The sequence below is a fragment of the Aethina tumida genome, chromosome 6, assembly GCF_024364675.1.
Source record: "Aethina tumida isolate Nest 87 chromosome 6, icAetTumi1.1, whole genome shotgun sequence".
NCBI classification, from domain to species: domain Eukaryota; kingdom Metazoa; phylum Arthropoda; class Insecta; order Coleoptera; family Nitidulidae; genus Aethina; species Aethina tumida.
The window spans coordinates 12586965-12608703 of NC_065440.1; the positions used below are offsets into that span (position 1 = coordinate 12586965).

The 21739-nt window shown below is 29.1% G+C and overlaps 2 protein-coding genes and 1 long non-coding RNA gene across 5 annotated transcripts in view; 2 read left to right on the forward strand and 1 right to left on the reverse strand.

Annotated features, from left to right (window-relative positions):
- Positions 1–5294, forward strand: part of LOC126265822 (uncharacterized) — an 84926-nt gene extending 79632 nt beyond the window's left edge. The window contains exons 4-6 of the long non-coding RNA XR_007548281.1: positions 4335–4701; positions 4812–5050; positions 5105–5294. This is a non-coding gene — a long non-coding RNA (uncharacterized LOC126265822). The remainder of the gene's footprint in view (positions 1–4334; positions 4702–4811; positions 5051–5104) is intronic.
- Positions 5295–5663: 369 nt separating this feature from the next.
- LOC109606564 (SID1 transmembrane family member 1) lies at positions 5664–9912 on the reverse strand. Its single transcript, XM_020023104.2, has 14 exons — positions 9651–9912; positions 9400–9595; positions 9070–9350; positions 8929–9012; positions 8692–8875; positions 8512–8631; positions 7997–8457; positions 7711–7828; positions 7536–7658; positions 7357–7473; positions 6644–6730; positions 6437–6588; positions 6270–6380; positions 5664–6212 (listed from the first exon to the last, which is right to left on the reverse strand). Exons 1-14 carry the CDS (start codon positions 9798–9800, stop codon positions 6036–6038), a joined length of 2361 nt encoding a protein of 786 aa, XP_019878663.2. The 5' UTR covers positions 9801–9912; the 3' UTR covers positions 5664–6035.
- A 1410-nt stretch (positions 9913–11322) lies between these two features.
- On the forward strand, positions 11323–20427 carry LOC109606565 (ras-related protein Rab-7a). Of its 3 annotated transcripts, none has more exons than XM_020023105.2 (3): positions 11323–11470; positions 16015–16275; positions 19261–20427. In XM_020023105.2, the coding sequence occupies exons 2-3, from the start codon at positions 16017–16019 to the stop codon at positions 19626–19628; spliced, it is 627 nt and encodes a 208-aa protein (XP_019878664.1). In that variant the 5' UTR covers positions 11323–11470; positions 16015–16016; the 3' UTR covers positions 19629–20427. The 3 variants fall into 3 exon arrangements, with proteins under 3 accessions (XP_019878664.1, XP_049824661.1, XP_049824660.1); XM_049968704.1 differs by lacking the exon at positions 11323–11470 and adding an exon at positions 11528–11669; XM_049968703.1 differs by lacking the exon at positions 11323–11470 and adding an exon at positions 11561–11579.
- The last annotated feature ends 1312 nt before the right edge of the window (positions 20428–21739 follow it).

Genomic DNA, 21739 nt, shown 5'->3' on the forward strand with positions numbered 1-21739 from the left:
CGCAATCGTCGATTTTATTGCTTCTTCCCTTTTTAAGCGAAACCCGACGGTTTTCGCGTTGCCAGGCACACGTAGCGGTGCCCCGCGTGGCCGACGGAGGAGAGCACCACCACCACCACCACGGCGGAGACCTTGGGCCCGTTCCGAGAGTCGGGCGCACTGTGTGTGTGTGTTGCAATGTCGTTGCCATTTTCGATTGTTGCATAAGTGGAACGACGACCCCGCCGGCCGGTCCCCCCTCGGCCGGGGCGAATATTTGGGTGGAGGCGAGGACCCGGGCCGCGTGTGTCATCGACCCGCACGCCGCTCTCTCGCGCCCCCCCCCCCCAGGGGTTCAAGGAGAACTTTCTCCGTTTTTCGGACGGTTTTTGGTGCGGCTGGATCAATTGTCGTGTTAGCACCGGCTTAAATAACTCGGTAAATCTTGGGATGAAGGTTGGAAGGACGTAATTATTGTGGAACATCGAAAAGACAGCAAAGAATTACTGAGATAAAAGGATGGTTTTTTGCTAAAATTAAAACCGTCTAAAAGATTAAAATACTCTATTTTAATTAAACATTTTACTTACCAACATGTCAAAGGTTAAAAAGTAACCGTTCCGAATAAAATAGATAAAACATTATCGTCCAGAAATAATTCAATATGGTCTCAGATATTCTGTAAACCTCCCTCGCCAAAATTAGGTTACTTTGCAATTTAATAATTTTATATTTGTCTCCAATGAAATAACCAGAGACGCATTATTTTCCATTTTTCCTCTTAAAGTCTTGTTTATTTTACAATACAATTTATGTGTAGGGATAATATGATTTTAGATTGTATTGGTACTTGTCTACGTTTATTAGCTTCCTTCCTTTATTCAAATGTAGGGAAACAATTTTCCTTTAGTAACAGAGTAATAAAAACATTTAATTCTTCCATATTTTCTTTTAAAGTTTGCTCCTTCCAATAAGAGTTATACGAAGGAATAATTGTTATTATTAGAAACAGAGTGGTTGGAAAGTATGATTCTTCCACATTTCTACTTTATTTATTTCGTGTTGGAATAAGAAGTAAATGAAGAAATAATATAAGTTTTTATTAAATTTCTTCCTTTATTCTTTTAGAAAGAGACTTGTTAGAAGTTTGGTTCTCCTATCCTTCTTCTTAATATCTGTTTATTCTTCAAATATGTTTTATATGAAGAAATAATATAATTAACATTTTGGCTCTACAATAATTTCGTAAGATTTTCTCTCCTTTACCTAAATTAAGAAGATAATTTTCTTCTAGAAACAGAGTGGTTAGAAAATATGATTTTTCCATATTTCTTCTTAAAGTTTGTTTCGTTTTACAATAAAAATTAAATGAAGAAATAATATAATAATTGATGGTATTGATTTTTCTAAATTTTTATTCTATTCCTTTATTCTAATGAAGAAAACAACTTTCTTTTAGAAAGAGCTTTGTTAGAAAGTTTGGGTTACCTATTTTTCCTCTTAATGTATGTTTATTCTACAAATAAGTTTTATATAAAGGAATAATATGATTATTAACATATGGGTTCTTCGACAATTTTGTAAAATTATTTCCTTTACCTAAATTAAGAAGATAATTTTCTTCTAGAAACAGAGTGGTTAGAAAATATGATTCTTCCACATTTCTTCTTAAAGTTTGTTTCGTTTTACAATAAGAATCAAATGAAGAAATAATATAATTATTGATTGTATTGGTTTTTCTAACCTTTTATTGGATGTTTTCCTTTATTCTAATGAAAAAAACAACTTTCTTTTAGACAGAGTCTTCTTAGAAAATTTGGGTCGTTTATTTTCCTCTTAATGTTTGTCTATTCTTCAAATATGTTTTATATAAAGGAATCATATTATAATCATAATTATTAACATATGGGTACCTCAACAATTTTATAAGATTCCTCTTAATGTCTGTTTATTCTTCAAATAAGTTTTATATAAAGGAATAATATGATTATTAACATATGGGTTCTTCGACAATTTTGTAAGATTCTTTCCTTTACCTAAATTAAAAAGATGTTCTTCTAGAAACAGTGTGGTTCGAAAATATGATTCTTCCATATTTCTTCTAAAAGAATGTTTCGTTTTACAATAAGAATTAAATGAAGAAATAATATAATTATAGATTGTATTGGTTTTTCTAACCCTTTATTGAATTTTTCTTTTATTCTAATGAAGAAAAACAACTTTCTTTTAGACAGAGTCTTCTTAGAAAGTTTGGGTCGCCTATTTTCCTCTTAATGTTTGTTTATTCTACAAATAAGTTTTATATAAAGGAATAATATGATTATTAACAGATGGGTTCTTCGACAATTTTGTAAAATTCTTTCCTTTACCTAAATTAAGAAGATAATTTTCTTCTAGAAACAGAGTGGTTAGAAAATATGATTCTTTCACATTTCTTCTTAAAGTTTGTTTCGTTTTACAATAAGAATTAAATGAAGAAATAATATAATTATAGATTGTATTGATTTTTCTAACCCTTTATTGAATTTTTCTTTTATTCTAATGAAGAAAGACAACTTTCTTTTAGACAGAGTGTTCTTAGAAAGTTTGGGTCGCCTATTTTCCTCTTAATGTCTGTTTATTCTTCAAATAAGTTTTATATAAAGGAATAATATGATTATTAACATATGGGTTCTTCGACAATTTTGTAAAATTCTTCCTTTTACCTAAATTAAGAAGATAATTTTCTTCTAGAAACAGAGTGGTTAGAAAATATGATTCTTCCACATTTCTTCTTAAAGTTTGTTTCGTTTTACAATAAGAATCAAATGAAGAAATAATATAATTATTGATTGTATTGGTTTTTCTAACCTTTTATTGGATGTTTTCCTTTATTCTAATGAAAAAAACAACTTTCTTTTAGACAGAGTCTTCTTAGAAAATTTGGGTCGTTTATTTTCCTCTTAATGTTTGTCTATTCTTCAAATATGTTTTATATAAAGGAATCATATTATAATCATAATTATTAACATATGAGTACCTCAACAATTTTATAAGATTCCTCTTAATGTCTGTTTATTCTTCAAATAACTTTTATATAAAAGAATAATATGATTATTAACATATGGGTTCTTCGACAATTTTGTAAGATTCTTTCCTTTACCTAAATTAAAAAGATGTTCTTCTAGAAACAGTGTGGTTCGAAAATATGATTCTTCCATATTTCTTCTAAAAGAATGTTTCGTTTTACAATAAGAATTAAATGAAGAAATAATATAATTATAGATTGTGTTGGTTTTTCTAACCCTTTATTGAATTTTTCTTTTATTCTAATGAAGAAAAACAACTTCCTTTTAGACAGAGTGTTCTTAGAAAGTTTGGGTCGCCTATTTTCCTCTTAATGTATGTTTATTCTTCAAATAAGTTTTATATAAAGGAATAATATGATTATTAACATATAGGTTCTTCGACAATTTTGTAAAATTCTTTCCTTTACCTAAATTAAGAAGATAATTTTCTTCTAGAAACAGAGTGGTTAGAAAATATGATTCTTCCACATTTCTTCTTAAAGTTTTGTTTCGTTTTACAATAAGAATTAAATGAAGAAATAATATAATTATTCATTGTATTGATTTTTCTAACCCTTTATTGAATTTTTCTTTTATTCTAATGAAGAAAAACAACTTTCTTTTAGACAGAGTGTTCTTAGAAAGTTTGGGTCGCCTATTTTCCTCTTAATATCTGTTTATTCCTCAAATAAATTTTATGGAAAGGAATAATATGATTATTAACATCCATATTCTTCAACATTTTTTAAGATTCTCCCTTACCTAAATATAAGAAGATAATTTTCTTTTAGAAACAGAGTGGTTAGAAAATATGATTCTTCCGAATTTCTTTTTAAAGTTTATTTCATTTTACAATATTGTTGTATTAGTTTTTCTAAGCTTTTATTGGATTTCTTTCTTTATTCTAATGAAGAAAAACTTTTTTTAGAAAGAAACTTGTTTTGTTGGGTCTGTTATTTTTCTTCTTATTGTCTGTTTATTCTTCAAATGAAGGAATAGTATGTTCATTAATATATTGACTCATCAACAATTTTATAAGATTATCTCCTTTACCTAAATATAAGATGATTTTAACAGAATGATTGGAAAATATGATTTTATGTGAAGAAATAATATGATTATTGATTATATTAATTCTTCAAACATTCCTTCTTTTATTCAAATGAAGGAAGACTTTTCCTCTTAAATATATATTAATAAAAAACTATCACCAAGATTAAGTCGAATACGTTCACAGTTATTCAATAATCCCTCCCCCGCCAGAAACGAGATTACTTCCCGATCTAATAATTCCACATTTGTCCCCAGATAAACGCGGACCAGACACACAAACGGCAAGAATCCGACCGTCTCGGGCAGACGTCCGGGGATGGCGGAGGAACGCGGGCCCGCAATAATAAGGAGCGGCAGCGGCGGCGGCGAAGAATGAAGAAGGCAGAAAAAACGGCAGAAAAAAAATAAAGAAAAAAAGAGAACGACCACCTTAAATGCGTCGACACACAGGATCAACGACCTGCGGGTGCAAAACGTCTGGCGGTCGGTCGGACGCGGGAAGAGAAGGGTCGTCGAGAGCACAGGAGAACGCAGACGGCGTTACGCAACACGCCGACGGGGCTGGAAGTGGCGAAAAGGACGGAAACGCGTCCGCGTGACGCGGGAATCGAGACGGATTAAGGTGATTCTCGTTGTTACACTGACGCTCCGCGTCTCGAATCTTTTAAAGGCCGGTCTGGAAAGTTGCTGCGATGAATTGCTATTATGTTTTTGTTTTGTGTTTTTTTGTAGAGGGATTTACAATGTTGTTTCATGAAAGTACAATGAAGATGTTCCGCACAAAATATGCCCACCAGTCTCATCTCATCTCATCTCATCTCATCGATGGGAATGTGGATTTTAAACGGCCATAAAACCGACGACACAAAAGATCAGCTAACGTTGTGGAATGCGGATGCGTCAGCCAAACCTGAAATAAACCATGGGCATTTGTGTGGGCATTCAATTCGCAATGGATGCGTGGAATTTTGGTAAATGTGGCGGATGCGCCGGTTCGTTTAACTCATTGCTTTGTTTGGTTTCAGGTATTCTCTTGGGTTCTCTCTCAGTTAGGTTGAGTGGAACCCGTAGATCCGAACTTGTGTTATTTTTCGAAGTCACGAGTTCGCTTTTACAGGTACCTCTAGACTGAACATCCAACTTTCAACTTGTGGACGCACACCGTTCGTTTTGGCAACGACTCAATCATATCTTGGTGTTTTGGTGAGGTAGTAGGTTGTATAGTTGGTATTACATCTCTTTCGGAGTACTGTACAGCCTGCTAACTTTCCAGAACTCAAGCACATTCAACGGATAATTAAGGGTTGCTTAAATTGTTGTTGATTTTGTATATATATTTCGTTTATTGTTTGGTTTATTTTCAGTGGAGGTTCGGGCTTATTATGCCTGTTCCCTGAGACCCTAACTTGTGATGCTTTATGAATTCTCACAAGTTAGAGACTCGGGTATTGGCAAATAACGATTCAGCACATACGAATTTGTGTATTAGGATAAAATGTGTAATTTAAAATTGATTATTTTATATATATCTTTTCAAAGTTCTTCAATGATTTACGGAGTCAGTAGTTTAATTAATAATACAAATTATTTAATTTTAATATTTTTATTTAATAATTATCACAGTACTTTTAATATGTATAATTATAATTATAAAAGAATTATTTTACCCAATTGGAACAAATCAGTATCAAGAAATATAATATATAATAAAACAGAGATTATTCTAGTAAGCAAACAAGAAGCTCTTATCATCTAAATATATACAGGCAAGGCCACAACATTCTAGTATCGACACAATAATTATTCCAGACCTTCACAATACTATGTCTCACGAATATCTCAAAACAAATTCAAAAAATAATAAGTTAAGAGCAGCCGCCTTGTACAAATGACTAGGAAGACATGAACCAAAGATCGGCAGCTTGTCCGTTTCGTTGATCACAGTCACAACCCACATTAAAACACGGCAATCGCCGACCTGTGCACGTGCGACAGATCGTCGTCCATCGTCAGCAGTACCATGAAGGTGAAGAACATGCCGATGGCGCTCAGGAAGTGCCAGATGTCATGGTAATCGTAGAATCTGAAGAGGGTGCAGTCCTTGTTGTACAATCTGGACTCCGCCGGTGTCGTCTGAAACGGCATTGCAATGAGTTTAATTAATTAATTTGGGTTGTTTCAGATGCTTACGCTCCAGGATATGCCCTTGTGCAGGAAGAAGTACATGGCCGAGGCGGCGCACAGCCAGGACAGGATCAGGAAGACCCAGGATCGCAGGTTCACCCTTTCCTTGTTGATGTACTGGAACCGAACCCAAAATTAGTAACCCATTTGTTGGGTTAATTATAAATACTCACCTTCATGATTATGTAAAAGAAGAAGTACAGCAAAGTGTTGGCCATGAACACGCCCAACAGGTACAGAGGGAAGGACCGCTTACCATTGGCCAGGGCGAAGTAGGCCAGCAACCAATTGCAGATGTTGCCCGCCAGTAACAGGAAGAAACGACCTAGTAACAACAGCAATAAATTTACAATACAAGTATTAATCTTTATTGACTCTACCTGTGTAGGCGGGTTTCAATACGTTGAGTGGCCCGGACCGAAAATCGTTGACCACAGTCCTGTAGATTCTTACGAAAACTCCTCGATCTACAAAGAGTAACAGTTAAAAACATTATTTCTTTCTTATTGCTGAAATGTGTCAACTGTTATTGATGTTTATCTAATAAAATTTGATATTAATATATATTATTATATTGTGTTAATTTTATTCTTTAAAAATGTGTATTTTTTATTTTTCAATGGATAAAATTATAGCAACTTGTTCCTTTATGGTCTCTATGATGCTCTATGAGTTTTTTATGGTATGTGGATGCTCCAATTCTTCAAGCATAGACCCCCTTAGACTGATTTATGTACAGGGATATATTAAACAACAATTTGTTTCCATATATTAAAGATATATTCAATGTGTTTCAACATGAGAATGACCCCAAAACATAAATCTAAAATGTTAAATTGAATAACACAAATTTAATCATTAAAAATCCCTTCCAAAATTCAAGTTGCTATAGTTATGTCCAGTATATAATATAGTTTTTATAATACAACAACAATAGTAAATTAACATTACTTTAACAGTCCACATTAAATAAAAGAGTTATGGTTAAAATATTCAATATAAAGTTGCTATTGTAAGAATTAAATTAGATACTTAAATAAATGTAATAATACTAGATAAATAAATTATTTAAAAGGTAAAAGTGTTTACATACCACATTTCCAACAACCCATGTAGTAGATTTGGGCAGTCAAATACAAACATATGAGTATGTGCAGGATGGTGAAGAAAATGAAGAAGAACGTGTTGTTTTCCAAAATTCCAATCATTCCTGTATTCAAAAACATTTTGTATTACTACCTAAAGTCATCGTACATGAACTATTGTTAATACCTAATAAAATAGCAACAGCCAAAACCCCAAACGTCGAGTAGGCGTTGGCGTTTATGTCCGGGTGTCTGTTTTGATACAGTTTTACCATACAAAGCACCGTCATCACGTACATAAAACTGGAATCTACAAGTCAGACATTAGAGCAATACGAAAAGGATTGTTTCAAAGTACTAACCGAATTGGAAATTGCTTTTATTGGGGCATACATGGTAGCTACCACTCAACACGCCCTCCATAATTAAGGCCACACCCATGGCGTAAAACATCCCATAATGTTGGGGAATGCCGTATGACTAGAAATTAAAAATTATTAAATTTTAAATTTACCCATTTTGTGCCAGTGCAGGCAACTTGGTTAATTGTAGGTTAGGATACTTTAGTATGTGTAACCTGCACCAATTTGTAAACAAACTTTGTTTGCATGTTGGTAATACAACAAGTTTCAGTAGGTGGCAAATTACCCTTTCAAAATCTAGGTCCTTGTGCGTCCTCTCTCTGTTGTAAACGATGCCCAGGAACAGCACACCCAGCAACACGTATCCCACGTTGGAGAAGACGTGATTAAAATCACTTATTGAACCCAGAGGATGGGCACACAAGAAGTTGTAGTAGCACAAGTCCTGCTCCCCAGTTCTGTTGAGGACCTTCTGATAAATTATAACGAGTTGTATGGCGGGTAGCCCGTAAAACAGAGCCATCGTGAGCACATTGTACAGGTACAAATAAGATTTTTGTTTGTGTATCCTTGGGTCCTTCCTGGCCAAATCATCGAGGCACAGGATGCGTTTACATAACCTAACTTCGCGACTGTCTGCGTCTATCAAGTTGTCGTACTCGGCCTCGTCTAGAGACACGGTGTCCGCCATGGGGTTGGCCAGGTCTACATCCACCTGCGGCACCCGAGCCTGCTCTTCTACAATCCCTGCAAAACTCAATGATGTATTCGTGTACTTAGGGTGAGTATGGAATAAGTTACCGCTGACTGTGGGAGTGTTCACCGTCGATGAGCTGGGGGTTACATACTGCATGAGACGAGGCACATGCGTCTTCTTCCAGCAGATGATGTAGCCACACAAGAACACAAAGTAAAAGCCGACTAAAATTAAAACCAATTAGATTTACTCTTTGAATGTTCAAGCAGGTTAACAATTAATACTTATAGCCCCCAAAGTAATTAGAACAGCATTCTGATAGTCTGTGTAAGTAATACTGGGTTCGACTGTGAACCAAACGGTTTTATTACGTGAACCACGCCAGTCCAAAATTGCTTCGTTGGTGCAATCCTTGTCGTCGCCTTTGGCGACGAAAACCACAAAGAATCCGTCCTTAAACTTGTTTTTCTACAAAAATAAATAGGTACATAAACAATGTTGTGTCAACTAGTGGAACATACAGGTATAGTGATGCCTCCCTTTTTGCTGACAGTCATGTAAAATCCTCTGTATGTAATGTCTTCATTTAAATCCAAAACTGGGCACTGCAATTTACATTCTTATGTAACTTTAATTTAATTATCCACTTCAAGTCTACTTACTTTTGCATTTTGTATGCTAACAGTCATACAAATGTTATCCTCAGAATTCACCTCCAAAATGACAGTTTCGTAGTTGGAATCCAAGTCATTTAATGAGGCATTACTTGAAAAATTGTAGTAAAAATACCTTGGCTCACTCGGAGACACTGTTGTATTGTACTGGACTGACGGTTTGATGTAGAAATCCTCAACATAATCCACCTCAACAGTAAAATCAACAGGAACTTGTGATGAGGTGGAAACAGACACAATGGGGTTCTCATTTTCTTGCTCACCTGACTCTGAAACTCCCATTGAGGTGAAATACTCATAGATTATCTACTTACTTACTGAGTAAAACAGGATGAGGATTCTTGCAAATAATCCTGGAGGTCAAAGGGAAGTATCTAGTGCTGGTTGAAGTCTCGACTCTTAAGGGTAATGTCCAGGACAATTGTTCAGTGAACGTCCTGGCCACAATCATCAAGGGATACGTGTCATTGTCCCCATTGTTGGTAGATATTGTTACTCTGTACGGGGCGTTTTTCTACAAATATGAATAATACGTGGACATTAATCATCAAAATATTTTTTGTTGGTACCTTTTCGCCGGAAAACTCCAAGATGTAACCGTGAGTTTGGTTCACGCTGTACGAGTAGGGTTTGCCGTATTCGACGTCGATAGTCTCGGGCTCGTACTTGCACAAAATCGTGCCGAATAACGTTAAAATCAGGACGAGTTTTGTCCACATCCTGACTTCGCAATTTAAGGTTAAGGACTTGCAAACTTCATTGGAACATTCCGAACATATTTTGGAACGCACCGTATTGGAACTGATTCGATTGTTCGGGATTTTTTATACTTATTATAATCACTGTGACTAATAATCTAATTGGAAACAAAAATATATACAAATAAATTCCCCCAAAACAATGGATAACATCTGACGGGTGAGTTGTCAACGTCTTTCACAATTTTTAGTAGGGTTCTGTAATATAATATAAACACAAGAAAATAAATTTAAGTAATAGGAAAATTATAAAATAAACAAAAATGAAGAGAAAGTACAAAATATACGTTCCCCTTTTTCAAAACATTTAATCTCAAAAACTTTTGAGCAGTATAGCCATTTGACAAACCGACTTTCTGTGTTCTAAGGCGACGGCGTGCTCGTTTTCCTTTACTACCTTCGACACGTATCGGTTTCCGAGTCGATTTATGTCGATCTGGCCAGGAAACCAAACACTGCGTCACATAAAAATTATGTTGATATTAATGGAGAATATTTTGAAAAACACGAAACTATTATAATTTGTTTATACTCGTATACAAATTTATTTATTTATTAATAATAAATTAAAAATTATAAGTTTTAATCCAAACATACATATAATTTCTGCTTTTTCTTAAATAACTTTAAATCGTACAAAAAATATTTATTTAAATTTTTTATAGGAAATTGAACGTTCTACAAAAAAGGTATGTTACAATTTTTTCATAACTTTTAACGTTTAAAAGATATCTGACGTCAAAGTTTGAAGAATTTAATAAAAATTTCTTTTTTTCTTCTAAATTTTATAACTCGCAGGTAAGTAAATATTATAAAATGTCCAACATATATTTTTTGTAGGAAAGTAAACGCTCTACAAAAAGGTAAGTTACAATTTTTAATAACTTTTAACGTTTAATCTGTTAAAATCTGAGATCAAAGCATTTTTCATATATTTTTTTAATATTTAAACTTATTTTTTATTAATTAGAATTAATTAAAATTTGGTATATTTTTTAAACAATTTATTTTCCAGTCTATTGAATCATTTTTTATAGTGTTTTTCACAATTTTACAATATAAATTATCAGTTTTTGTCACATTTCTTTGATTTGTTAAATAAACTAATAGATTTTATGGATATTAGTTACTTAAACTACAATTTTTATTAAGAACAATTCAAACTTTTTGTTCAGTCTCTGAAACTAGGTTTGATTAACAGAGAGGTAAACGTTACAAAATTGATTAACATTATTATATATTAATTTCAAATTATGTATAAACAACGATGTTGGAGATTCTTATCGAGTTTCATCTATTCAATGTGTAATTCTTTAAGGAAAAGACAATAAACTTGTTTACTTTGTGGTTAATATAAGTATACCAGTCCACGCCAGCCCCGTCTCAATTTAGAAACCGAATAGTTCCGAGTCCACATGCCGAACGTGTCTAGAGGAAACAATCAGTCCGCATAAAGTTGGTTTGCCGTAAGCTACAACGGTCAAGGGATAGATGTCGCCACCCGAAACTGCCCGACACAAATAATCGGCCATTTTCCTTTGTCATACGCAGTAAATTATCAAGTGTCGGAACCTCGTTGTTTTTGTGGTGTTTTGTCAGAGAGTTTGGCAGTAAACCCGTTCGCATAACCAGTAAGTAGCAAAGAACGTGTCGAATTCAGTCCGTTCCCGATCCGTTCGTTGTGCCGTCACATTTTCGCAACACAACAAGGATCAGCTGACGAATTTATGCCCAGTCAGGGTAAATAAATCCAATTGTCCCGTAGCCGTTGTAAGAGTTCCCCAGTCAGTTATACGCCCCCGATACCGTCGACAGGTTGATACGTTTTCGGTGAGACTCTTGTTTTTTGTTCATGCCTTTTATCAATGATGTCACGAACTATTTGTGTTTTTTTATATGTTAATGATGGATTCACTTCGTGATAGTATTGAGTCATTCAACGTTTTGGTCAACCTGTTCGTCCGTGTTAAATTTGATCGTGTTTCTTTGTGTGATTGTAAATACGCAATTACAAATTGGAACAATGGACAATAATCAGCTGATTGGACGTGTTCACACGGTCTAATATGCCCTTATTTCGATTAAAACTGGGGGATTTTCATGGGACAGGAAGTGAATAATGTAATTTATATCATATTTGATAATACTACGAAGTTTTGAATGCTGTATGACTAATCATTTGGTTTTTTGTGTCTGGAGGTTGGTTGTTGGGTTCACTTGAACCAGAAGAAACGTTTAATACGTGTGTAAAATTAGAATAAAACTAATAGTGTTTAATTTATTTAGTGGTTTTACCTTGTACTATAGTTTGGTGTATTATTTATATAAAAGTCCAAGGTTAAATATATAATAATTCCCAGTGAATAAAAAAAATCACTAGGTTGTAACAAAATATCTATTTTATTAAACATTAATTGATTATTTTTTACTTTGTAAGTACATATTTTGCTATTTCAGCTTTCCTGAAATTGTAGATAACAAATTTTTACAATTTTTGTTACTATGGAAAATTTGGTGATTAATAAGGTATTTATTGGATCCAATTGGACCAATTTGATCAACTTTCTGTTACATTTTTGTTATAGTTATAAGGTTTTTTTGACGTTTTTTGTATTATTTGAACTTAATTTCAATCATTTTGCATTGAAAAATTGAATTTATTTTTTGAATAATTTATTTTCTCATCTAACGAGCCATTTATTAAAACATGTTTACTATTTTACGATGTAAATTCTCAGTTTTAGATATATTTTTATAATTTTTTAAAAGAATTAATACGTTTTTATTGGTATTTGGTATATTTTCATATATTTTATTTTCTGCTCTATTTAAACTATTTTTATAATTATTTCAACAAATTTGTAACTAAAATCGCTTATTTTTGTTACAATTTTATTATTTTTTAACAAATTAATCACTCAATTTTTGATATTTTATCTGATATCTAAACTCATTTTTAATTATTTTGCTATGAAAAATTTGATAAATTTTATAAACAATTCATTTTCTTATCTACTGAATCATTTTTTATAATTTTTTCACAATTTTATGGTATAAATTGTCGGTTTTTGTTACATTTCATTGATTTTTTAAATGAAGTATTAATTTTTTACTGTTTTTCATATTATTTTATTTACTTTTCAACTAATTTGTTACCAAAAAAAATTGTATATTTTCCATTTACTTTATTTTTCATATAATTTCATTAATTTTACAATTTTTCAACAAAGTAATCAATTTTTTATATTTTTTATTATTAATTTAAACTTATTTTTATTTAATTAGATATTCAAAATTTGGTATATTCTTTAAACAATTTATTTTTCTGTATAATGAATCATTTTTTATAACTTTTTTCACAATTTACAATATAAATTGTCAGTTTTTGTCACATTTCTTTGATTTTTTAAATGAAGTAATACATTTTTACTGTTTTTCATATTTAAACTACTTTTAAACTAATTTGTTATAGAAAATATTATTATATTATGTATATTTTCCGTATAATTTTATATAATTATAATAATTTTTTATTTAATTTCATAAATTTTATCTTTATTTCGACAATTTTACAATTTATTATAGAAAATTTGGTATATTTTAAAACTAAAATGTTACAATTTTACATTTTTTAACAAAATAATCGATTTTTGATAATGTTTCTTAAATTTAAACTTATTTTCCATTAATTTGATATATAAAACTTGATATATTTTTTAAACAATTTATTTTCTTGTCTAGCAGACTATTTTTTATAATTTTTTTCACAATTTTACAATATAAAATTTTAATTTTTGATTTTTTAAATGAATTAATACATTTTTACTGTTTTTTGTACTATTTAAACAATTTTTCAACTAATTTGGTATATTTTCTTTTTTATCAAATTTCTTAAATTTTAGCATTATTTCAACAATTGTGCAATTAAAATTATTAAGTTTTTTTACCATTTTACTATTTTAATTAATTAGATATACAAAACTTGATATATTTTTTAAACAATTTATCTTCCTTTCTAATAGGTAATTTTTTATATTTTTTTTTTTTTCACAATTTTATAGAAATTATCAGTTTTTGTAATATTTCTTTGATTTTTTAAATGAATTAACACCTTTTTACTGTTTTTCGTATTATTTATTTTTTCAACTAATTTGTTATAGGAAATTTGGTATATTTTTGCCATTTTTCATATTGTTTGAACTAATTTTAAATTCATTTAACTTAAAAAATGTATTAATTGGTCAATTTTTGATATTTTTTCTATTTTTTATGCAACTTAAATTAATTTAATATGAAAATGTTGTGATATTTATTACACAATCTATTTTCTTCTTTAATTAATCTTTTTTGCCATTTTTTATATTGTTTGAACTAATTTTAAGTTCATTTTACATAAAAAATGTATTAATTGGTCAATTTTTGTTATTTTTTCTATTTTTTATACAACTTATAAGTTAATTTATATTAAAATGTTGTGATATTTATTACACAATCTATTTTCTTCTTTAATTAGTCTTTTTTACCATTTTTCATATTGTTTGAACTAATTTTAAATTCATTTAACTTAAAAAATGTATTAATTGGTCAATTTTTGATATTTTTTCTATTTTTTATACTCCTTTAAAATTAATTTGATATGAAAATGTTATGATATTTATTACACAATCTATTTTCTTCTTTAATTAATCTTTTTTGCCATTTTTTATATTGTTTGAACTAATTTTAAATTCATTTTACATAAAAAAATGTATTAATTGGTCAATTTTTGTTATTTTTTCTATTTTTTATGCTACTTTTAAATTAATTTGTTATGAAAATGTTATGATATTTATTACACAATCTATTTTCTTCTTTAATTAGATTAGAACATTTTTGAAATTTTTCATAATGTTCGAACAACGTTTTTTAAATTCAATTTACATGGAAAATATTTTATTTGGTCAATTTTTGATGTTTTCACTATTTTTTATACGACTTTTAAATTAAATTTGATGTTAAAAATTTGTTATATTTATTACACAATCTATTTTCTGCTTTAATTAGTCATTTTTTGACATTTTTCATTTTATTTGAACCGCTTAAATGAATTTTATATGGAAAATGTGTTAATTAATCATTTTTTTTTCTCTTCTTTATTTATTACATAATCTATTTTCTTATTTAATTAGTCATATTTTGACATTGTTTTATTTGAACCACTTTTAATGAATTTTTGATAAAAAATATTAAGTTTTTTTACCTTTCTAATAGGTAATTTTTTATATATATATTTTTTTTTTCACAATTTTACCATAAAAATTATCAGTTTTTGTAATATTTCTTTGATTTTTTAAATGAATTAACACCTTTTTACTGTTTTTCGTATTATTTATTTTTTCAACTAATTTGTTATAGGAAATTTGGTATATTTTTCGGATAATTTTACAATTAAAATCATTAATTTTTGTTACAATTTTTTCTAATATTTAAATTTATTTTCAATTAATTTACCATGTAAAACTTGATATATTGTTTTTTTGTCTAATGTGCCATTTTTATATTTTTTTCACATTTTTATGGTATTTTTACATTTTTAAACATTTTTACTGTTTCCATATTATTTAAACTACTATTCAATTATTTTGCTAGAAAAAAATTAGTTATATATTTTATATTTTGATCTAATTAGCCAATTTTTAACATAATTTAAACGGACCACTATTTTTTGTTAGAAATGTACCTTTTACATTTTAGTATTTCTTAAGACAATAATACAATAAAATAAAAACAATTTGTAACAAATTGTATTTTATTATTATTATTTTATTTTTGAAAGTTTAAACTTTCCAGCAAAGATAATCAAAAGTGAATGTAAAGTATAATAAACACAGTTAATGATAAAACAACATATAAAATATGTGCTTAAACACCTTAATTGTTTATTCATGTCTTGATACCTCCATTCCGAGCGTCCACAACAACAAAATTAATTTTGCACAGCTCCCTTTAATTTACAAACACACTTTTTCACCTCGACTGTGTTCCGACACAGACACGAGAAAGTGGACCACAAAAAATTCACAACGACTGACGTCATCGACCATTAATTTAATTAATTCCATGTTTACATCGTAAATTATCTATCTTATAACTGAAACAATGTCTAAGTTGTTGTTAACGTTGTTTTTGTTTTTAGCAATGGCCAGCCGCAAAAAGATCCTGCTCAAGGTGATCGTCCTCGGCGACTCGTCGGTCGGCAAGACGTCGCTGATGAACCAATACGTGAACCGTAAATTCTCCAACCAATACAAGGCGACCATCGGCGCCGATTTCTTGAGCAAAGAGGTGACGGTCGACGATCGCACCGTCACCATCCAGATATGGGACACGGCCGGCCAGGAGCGTTTCCAGAGTTTGGGCGTCGCTTTCTATCGCGGCGCCGACTGTTGCGTGCTGGGTAATTTAATTAAACAATCGTTTGCGTTTTTCCTTTCAATTTTCTCACGGGTTTGGCTCAAATTGTTCGAAAACAAACTGTGTTTTCGTTCGTACAGCTCTCTACTTTCCACACATATATTAAAACATCTTTTAATATATTAAATAAATATTAATGTTTTGACATTGACTATTTTTCTATTATTTACATGAAAAATGTAATAATATTAATTATTAATTATCTGATGAAACAATTATTTATATTTTATATTAAGTTGCTTAATATATTTAGTTAATTAAATAATAATATTAAACTATTTTTTGATATTTATATTAAACTATTTATCTAGTTTTTTAATTTTTTATAAAAAATGGTACATATTTTTAATTTTCTTATCAAATTTGTGATTTGTCGTTTTTCATATTTTTAGTTTGTGTCTAATTCTTTAGTTGCTTTTAATTAATTTTAATTTTTAATAATTAATTTTTTTCTCTAATGAGTTAATTTTTGACATTTTTTCTTAATTTTATATGAAAAATGTGTTAATACAATTTTGATATTTTTCTTTTTTATACTTTTAAATTAATTTGATATGAAGAATTTGTTATATTTATTACACAATCTATTTTCTTCTTTAATTAGTCAATTTTTGAGATTATTTATATAGTTTGACTACTTTTAAATTCATTTTACATGAAGAATATGTTAATTGGTCCATTTTTGATATTTTTCCTATTTTTATGCTATTTTTAAATTAATTTGATTTGAAAATGTTGTGATATTTATTACACAATAAAAATACTTTTCGATTAATTTAATGTGAAAAGTTTGTTATTACTACTTTTAAATTCATTTTACATGGAAAATGTGTTAATTGGTCATTTTTTTCTATTTTTTAGGCTGCTTTTAAAATAATTTGATACGATAATTTTGTGATATTTATTAACACAATCTATTTTCTTCTTTAATTTTTTTTTGCCATTTTTCATATTGTTTGAACTAATTTTAAATTCATTTAACTTAAAAAATGTATTAATTGGTCAATTTTTGATATTTTTTCTATTTTTTATGCAACTTTTAAATTAATTTAATATGAAAATGTTGTGATATTTATTACACAATCTATTTTCTTCTTTAATTAATCTTTTTTGCCATTTTTTATATTGTTTGAACTAATTTTAAATTCATTTAACTTAAAAAATGTATTAATTGGTCAATTTTTGATATTTTTTCTATTTTTTATGCAACTTTTAAATTAATTTAATATGAAAATGTTGTGATATTTATTACACAATCTATTTTCTTCTTTAATTAATCTTTTTTGCCATTTTTTATATTGTTTGAACTAATTTTAAATTCATTTTACATAAAAAATGTATTAATTGGTCAATTTTTTGTTATTTTTTCTATTTTTTATGCTCCGTTTAAATTAATTTGATATGAAAATGTTGTGATATTTATTACACAATCTATTTTCTTCTTTAATTAGTCTGTTTTGCCATTTTTCATATTGTTTGAACTAATTTTAAATTCATTTAACTTAAAAAATGTATTAATTGGACAATTTTTGATATTCTTTCTATTTTTTATGCAACTTTTAAATTAATTTAATATGAAAATGTTGTGATATTTATTACACAATCTATTTTCTTCTTTAATTAATCTTTTTTGCCATTTTTTATATTGTTTGAACTAATTTTAAATTCATTTTACATAAAAAATGTATTAATTGGTCAATTTTTGTTATTTTTTCTATTTTTTATACTCCTTTTAAATTAATTTGATATGAAAATGTTATGATATTTATTACACAATCTATTTTCTTCTTTAATTAGACATTTTTTGAAATTTTTCATAATGTTCGAACAACGTTTTTTAAATTCAATTTACATGGAAAATATTTTATTTGGTCAATTTTTGATGTTTTCACTATTTTTTATACGACTTTTAAATTAATTTGATGTTAAAAATTTGTTATATTTATTACACAATCTATTTTCTGCTTTAATTAGTCATTTTTTGAAATTTTTCATTTTTTTTTTTCTCTTCTTTATTTATTACATAATCTTTTTCTTATTTAATTAGTCATATTTTGACATTGTTTTATTTATTTATGTGGAAAATGTGTTCATTAATGAATTTTTGATATTTTTTTATCTTCATACTACTTTGAATGAATTAATTTGATATGAAGAATTTGTTTTATTTATATATTTTTTTCTTTAATTTATCAATTTTTCACATTTTTTCATATTCTTTAAACTACTTTTAAATCAATTTTATGTGAAAAATGTGCTATATTTTTTGAACAATATATTTTCTTCTACTAATTAGTCAATTTTTACTGTTAAAAATAGTATTTTTAAAATAATTTGTCTTCTTGTTTTAATAATAATTTTTTGATATTCCTCATATTGTTTGAACTAATTTTAAATTCATTTGCTATGAAATGGAATATTTTAAAAAAAAAGACATCTTTCTTAATTAATCATTTTTTACAATTTTCCTGCTATTTAAATTACTATATATTCTTTGAAAACTTTGGTACATTTTTAAATAATCATTTAAATCTTATTAATATATATTTTTTTATAGTTTTCCTTCCTTTAAATAAATTTGTTATATATAACTTTTTTATATTTGTTATATCAGTCACAATTTAAACAAACCTAATAGACACAATGAAGTCAGTTGTTTGAGTCATATCTAAAATATATAAATTTTATACTTACCAACAGTAAATTTAGATAAAAAAGTGTGTGCAATGTTAGAATAATATATTTAAAATGTATTCGATTATTTGTTTAAATAAATTTGAAATGTGAATTATGAATCAATATAATATTTTTAAAATTAAAGTGATTTATCATTCTTCCAAATAATAGATTAAATATTTTATACATTACAGAGATAAAATCTTTAATATTGATAATTTTCAATTACTTTAATTATTATATTTAATTTATTGGTTAATTCCATTAACTAGTGTGTTTTTGCTGCTTTCAGTATTCGACGTGACCGCACCGAACACGTTCAAGTCGCTGGACAGCTGGCGCGACGAGTTCCTGGTGCAGGCGTCGCCCCGCGAACCCGAAAACTTCCCCTTCGTCCTCCTGGGCAACAAGGTGGACCTGGAACCGAGGGCCGTGTCGGCCAAACGGGCGCAACAGTGGTGCCAGTCGAAGAACAACATCCCCTATTTCGAGACGTCGGCCAAGGAGGGCCTGAACGTCGAACAGGCGTTCCTCCAGATCGCCAAGAACGCCCTCGCCCAACAGAACAGCACCGTCGACTTGTACAACGAGTTCCCCGATCAGATCAAGCTGACGAACGCGCAGAAGCCGAGCGGCGGCGGCGACTCGTGCGCGTGCTAAAAAACCTCCACCCCTAAATGCTACTACTACTTCTACTAAAAAAACAAACCCACTTGTAACTATATGGCTTTCAGTTCATTTTTTGTTTTTGGGCAGTCCGCAGCACGTGAATGAGTCATATCGGAAATCAAAAAATGACTGCTGCAAAGCTATTTGTATATATTTTATTGAAATTTAAAAAAAAACAAGGTTTTCTATCGTATCTATACATACAATTTATTTATAAATAACGATCAAGTTTTTGTTCATTGACGTTGCAATCTCATTTATAGGTGAAAATTTTAATTGTTAAGCAGGGTTTCCCAACATACATATATATTTAAAAAAAAATAATAATGCAAAACTTTAAAAATTGTGGGTGGTGAATGTATAATTACAAGTTTTCATTTGATTCCCACTGCAAATTGTTTATTAAAACGTGGTTCGAAGAGACATAGCTTAAGTAATGTGATATGTTTGTTGTTAAATTTAGTGGCTTCAGACAAAAATACAATTCAATTTCGCGTTCATTCATTTGCAGGTCTTATCTATTTAACATTGGTATGCAATATTTTTCATGTACATATTTAAAAAAACTATTTTTATAATTTTCAGGTCTATTTATTTAGATGTTTTGTTTTCTCTAATATTTAGTTTACATTTTTAATAATTACTGTTTCTGTAAAACAGCTATTGAATGGCGAAACTGTTTAGTTAATGATAGTAGTTGTCTATTGCCAAGTTCTTTTTAAAAACGAGATTTCTGTAGTATATATAAATTTGTATATTATCAAATTATATTGAATAAACATTAATAGTAGTCGGTGTTTCTGTTGAAACAACTTAGTAGTAGCTTCCAACTTTTGAGTAAACTTAAAAAGTCACTAACTGATTATATTTTATTTATTTTATAATTATATATATATGCGACAAATTATACAAAAAGACATTTTATAAATATATATTTTTATTAAACCTTTATTGCTATATTTTCTATGAATAATTAAGTTCATTTTACTTTAATAATTTAAATTACAATTTCAAATGAACAAACTGGAAAGTGGTAAGTGTTTTAAATGTGGCGCCATCTACCGCCAGTATGCTAAACTTACACGAAATTTAATACAGGTACCTATTTTAACACTACGAAATACATTACAGGATCCTATTTTAACGCGGGCTTGTACTCTGTCTCTTACGTACAGAGGGCGCCAGTGTCTGTTTCTACTATTCTGATACAAACACTAATTTGTTGAATTTTGGAGATATACTAACGTTGAAATGGTAAATGTTTTAAATGTGGCCCATCTACTGCCAATATGTTAAACTACTAAAAAATAAAATACGTGTTTTCGTTGGTCGTACATGTGCTGCCATCTACTGTAAATCTGTTGAACTATTTAAAAACAAAATGGCGATAGTTCAGATTCCTGTGATTTAATTCAGTGGAATTCAGTACATTGCAAATAGAGGGCACCACGATATGCATTTTATTTTTACGGGGAGGCTGTACTTTAGGCTCTTACGTATAGAGGGCGTTAGTGTTCTATATTACCAAGAACTGATAATTTTTAAATGAGTATTCCCAGAGTGGTAAATGAATTCAAACGTGGCGCCGTCTATTGTCAATATGTTAAACTTTTATAAAATATAATACAGGTTTCTGTTGGTCGTATATGTGCTGCCATCTACTGTAAATTTGTTGAACTACTAAAAAACAAAATGGCGATGGTACAGGTTCCTGTAATTTAGTTCAGTTGAATTCAGTAAATTACAAATAGATGACACCACGATATGCATTTTATTTTTACGGAGAGATTGTACTTTAGGCTCTTACGTGTTTGTTTTGTATTACTTTCTGTAAGCATTGTTTTGTATGCTGTTCAAAATAAAGAAAAATCAAATTAATTTATTGTTTTATTTAATAACATCACATAAACCTAATACAAGGGAGGTAAGTAACACAAAAATTAAAAAAAAATCATTCATTTATGTTACCCTGATGAACAATCGTAAATTTCGTTGAATTTTATATTTTTTAAACGTTTTCTGTGTTCAACAACGTTAGCGCCATTTATTGCTAACTTGTTGAACACAAAGAATAATGTTTACATTACAGATTCCTGTATAAT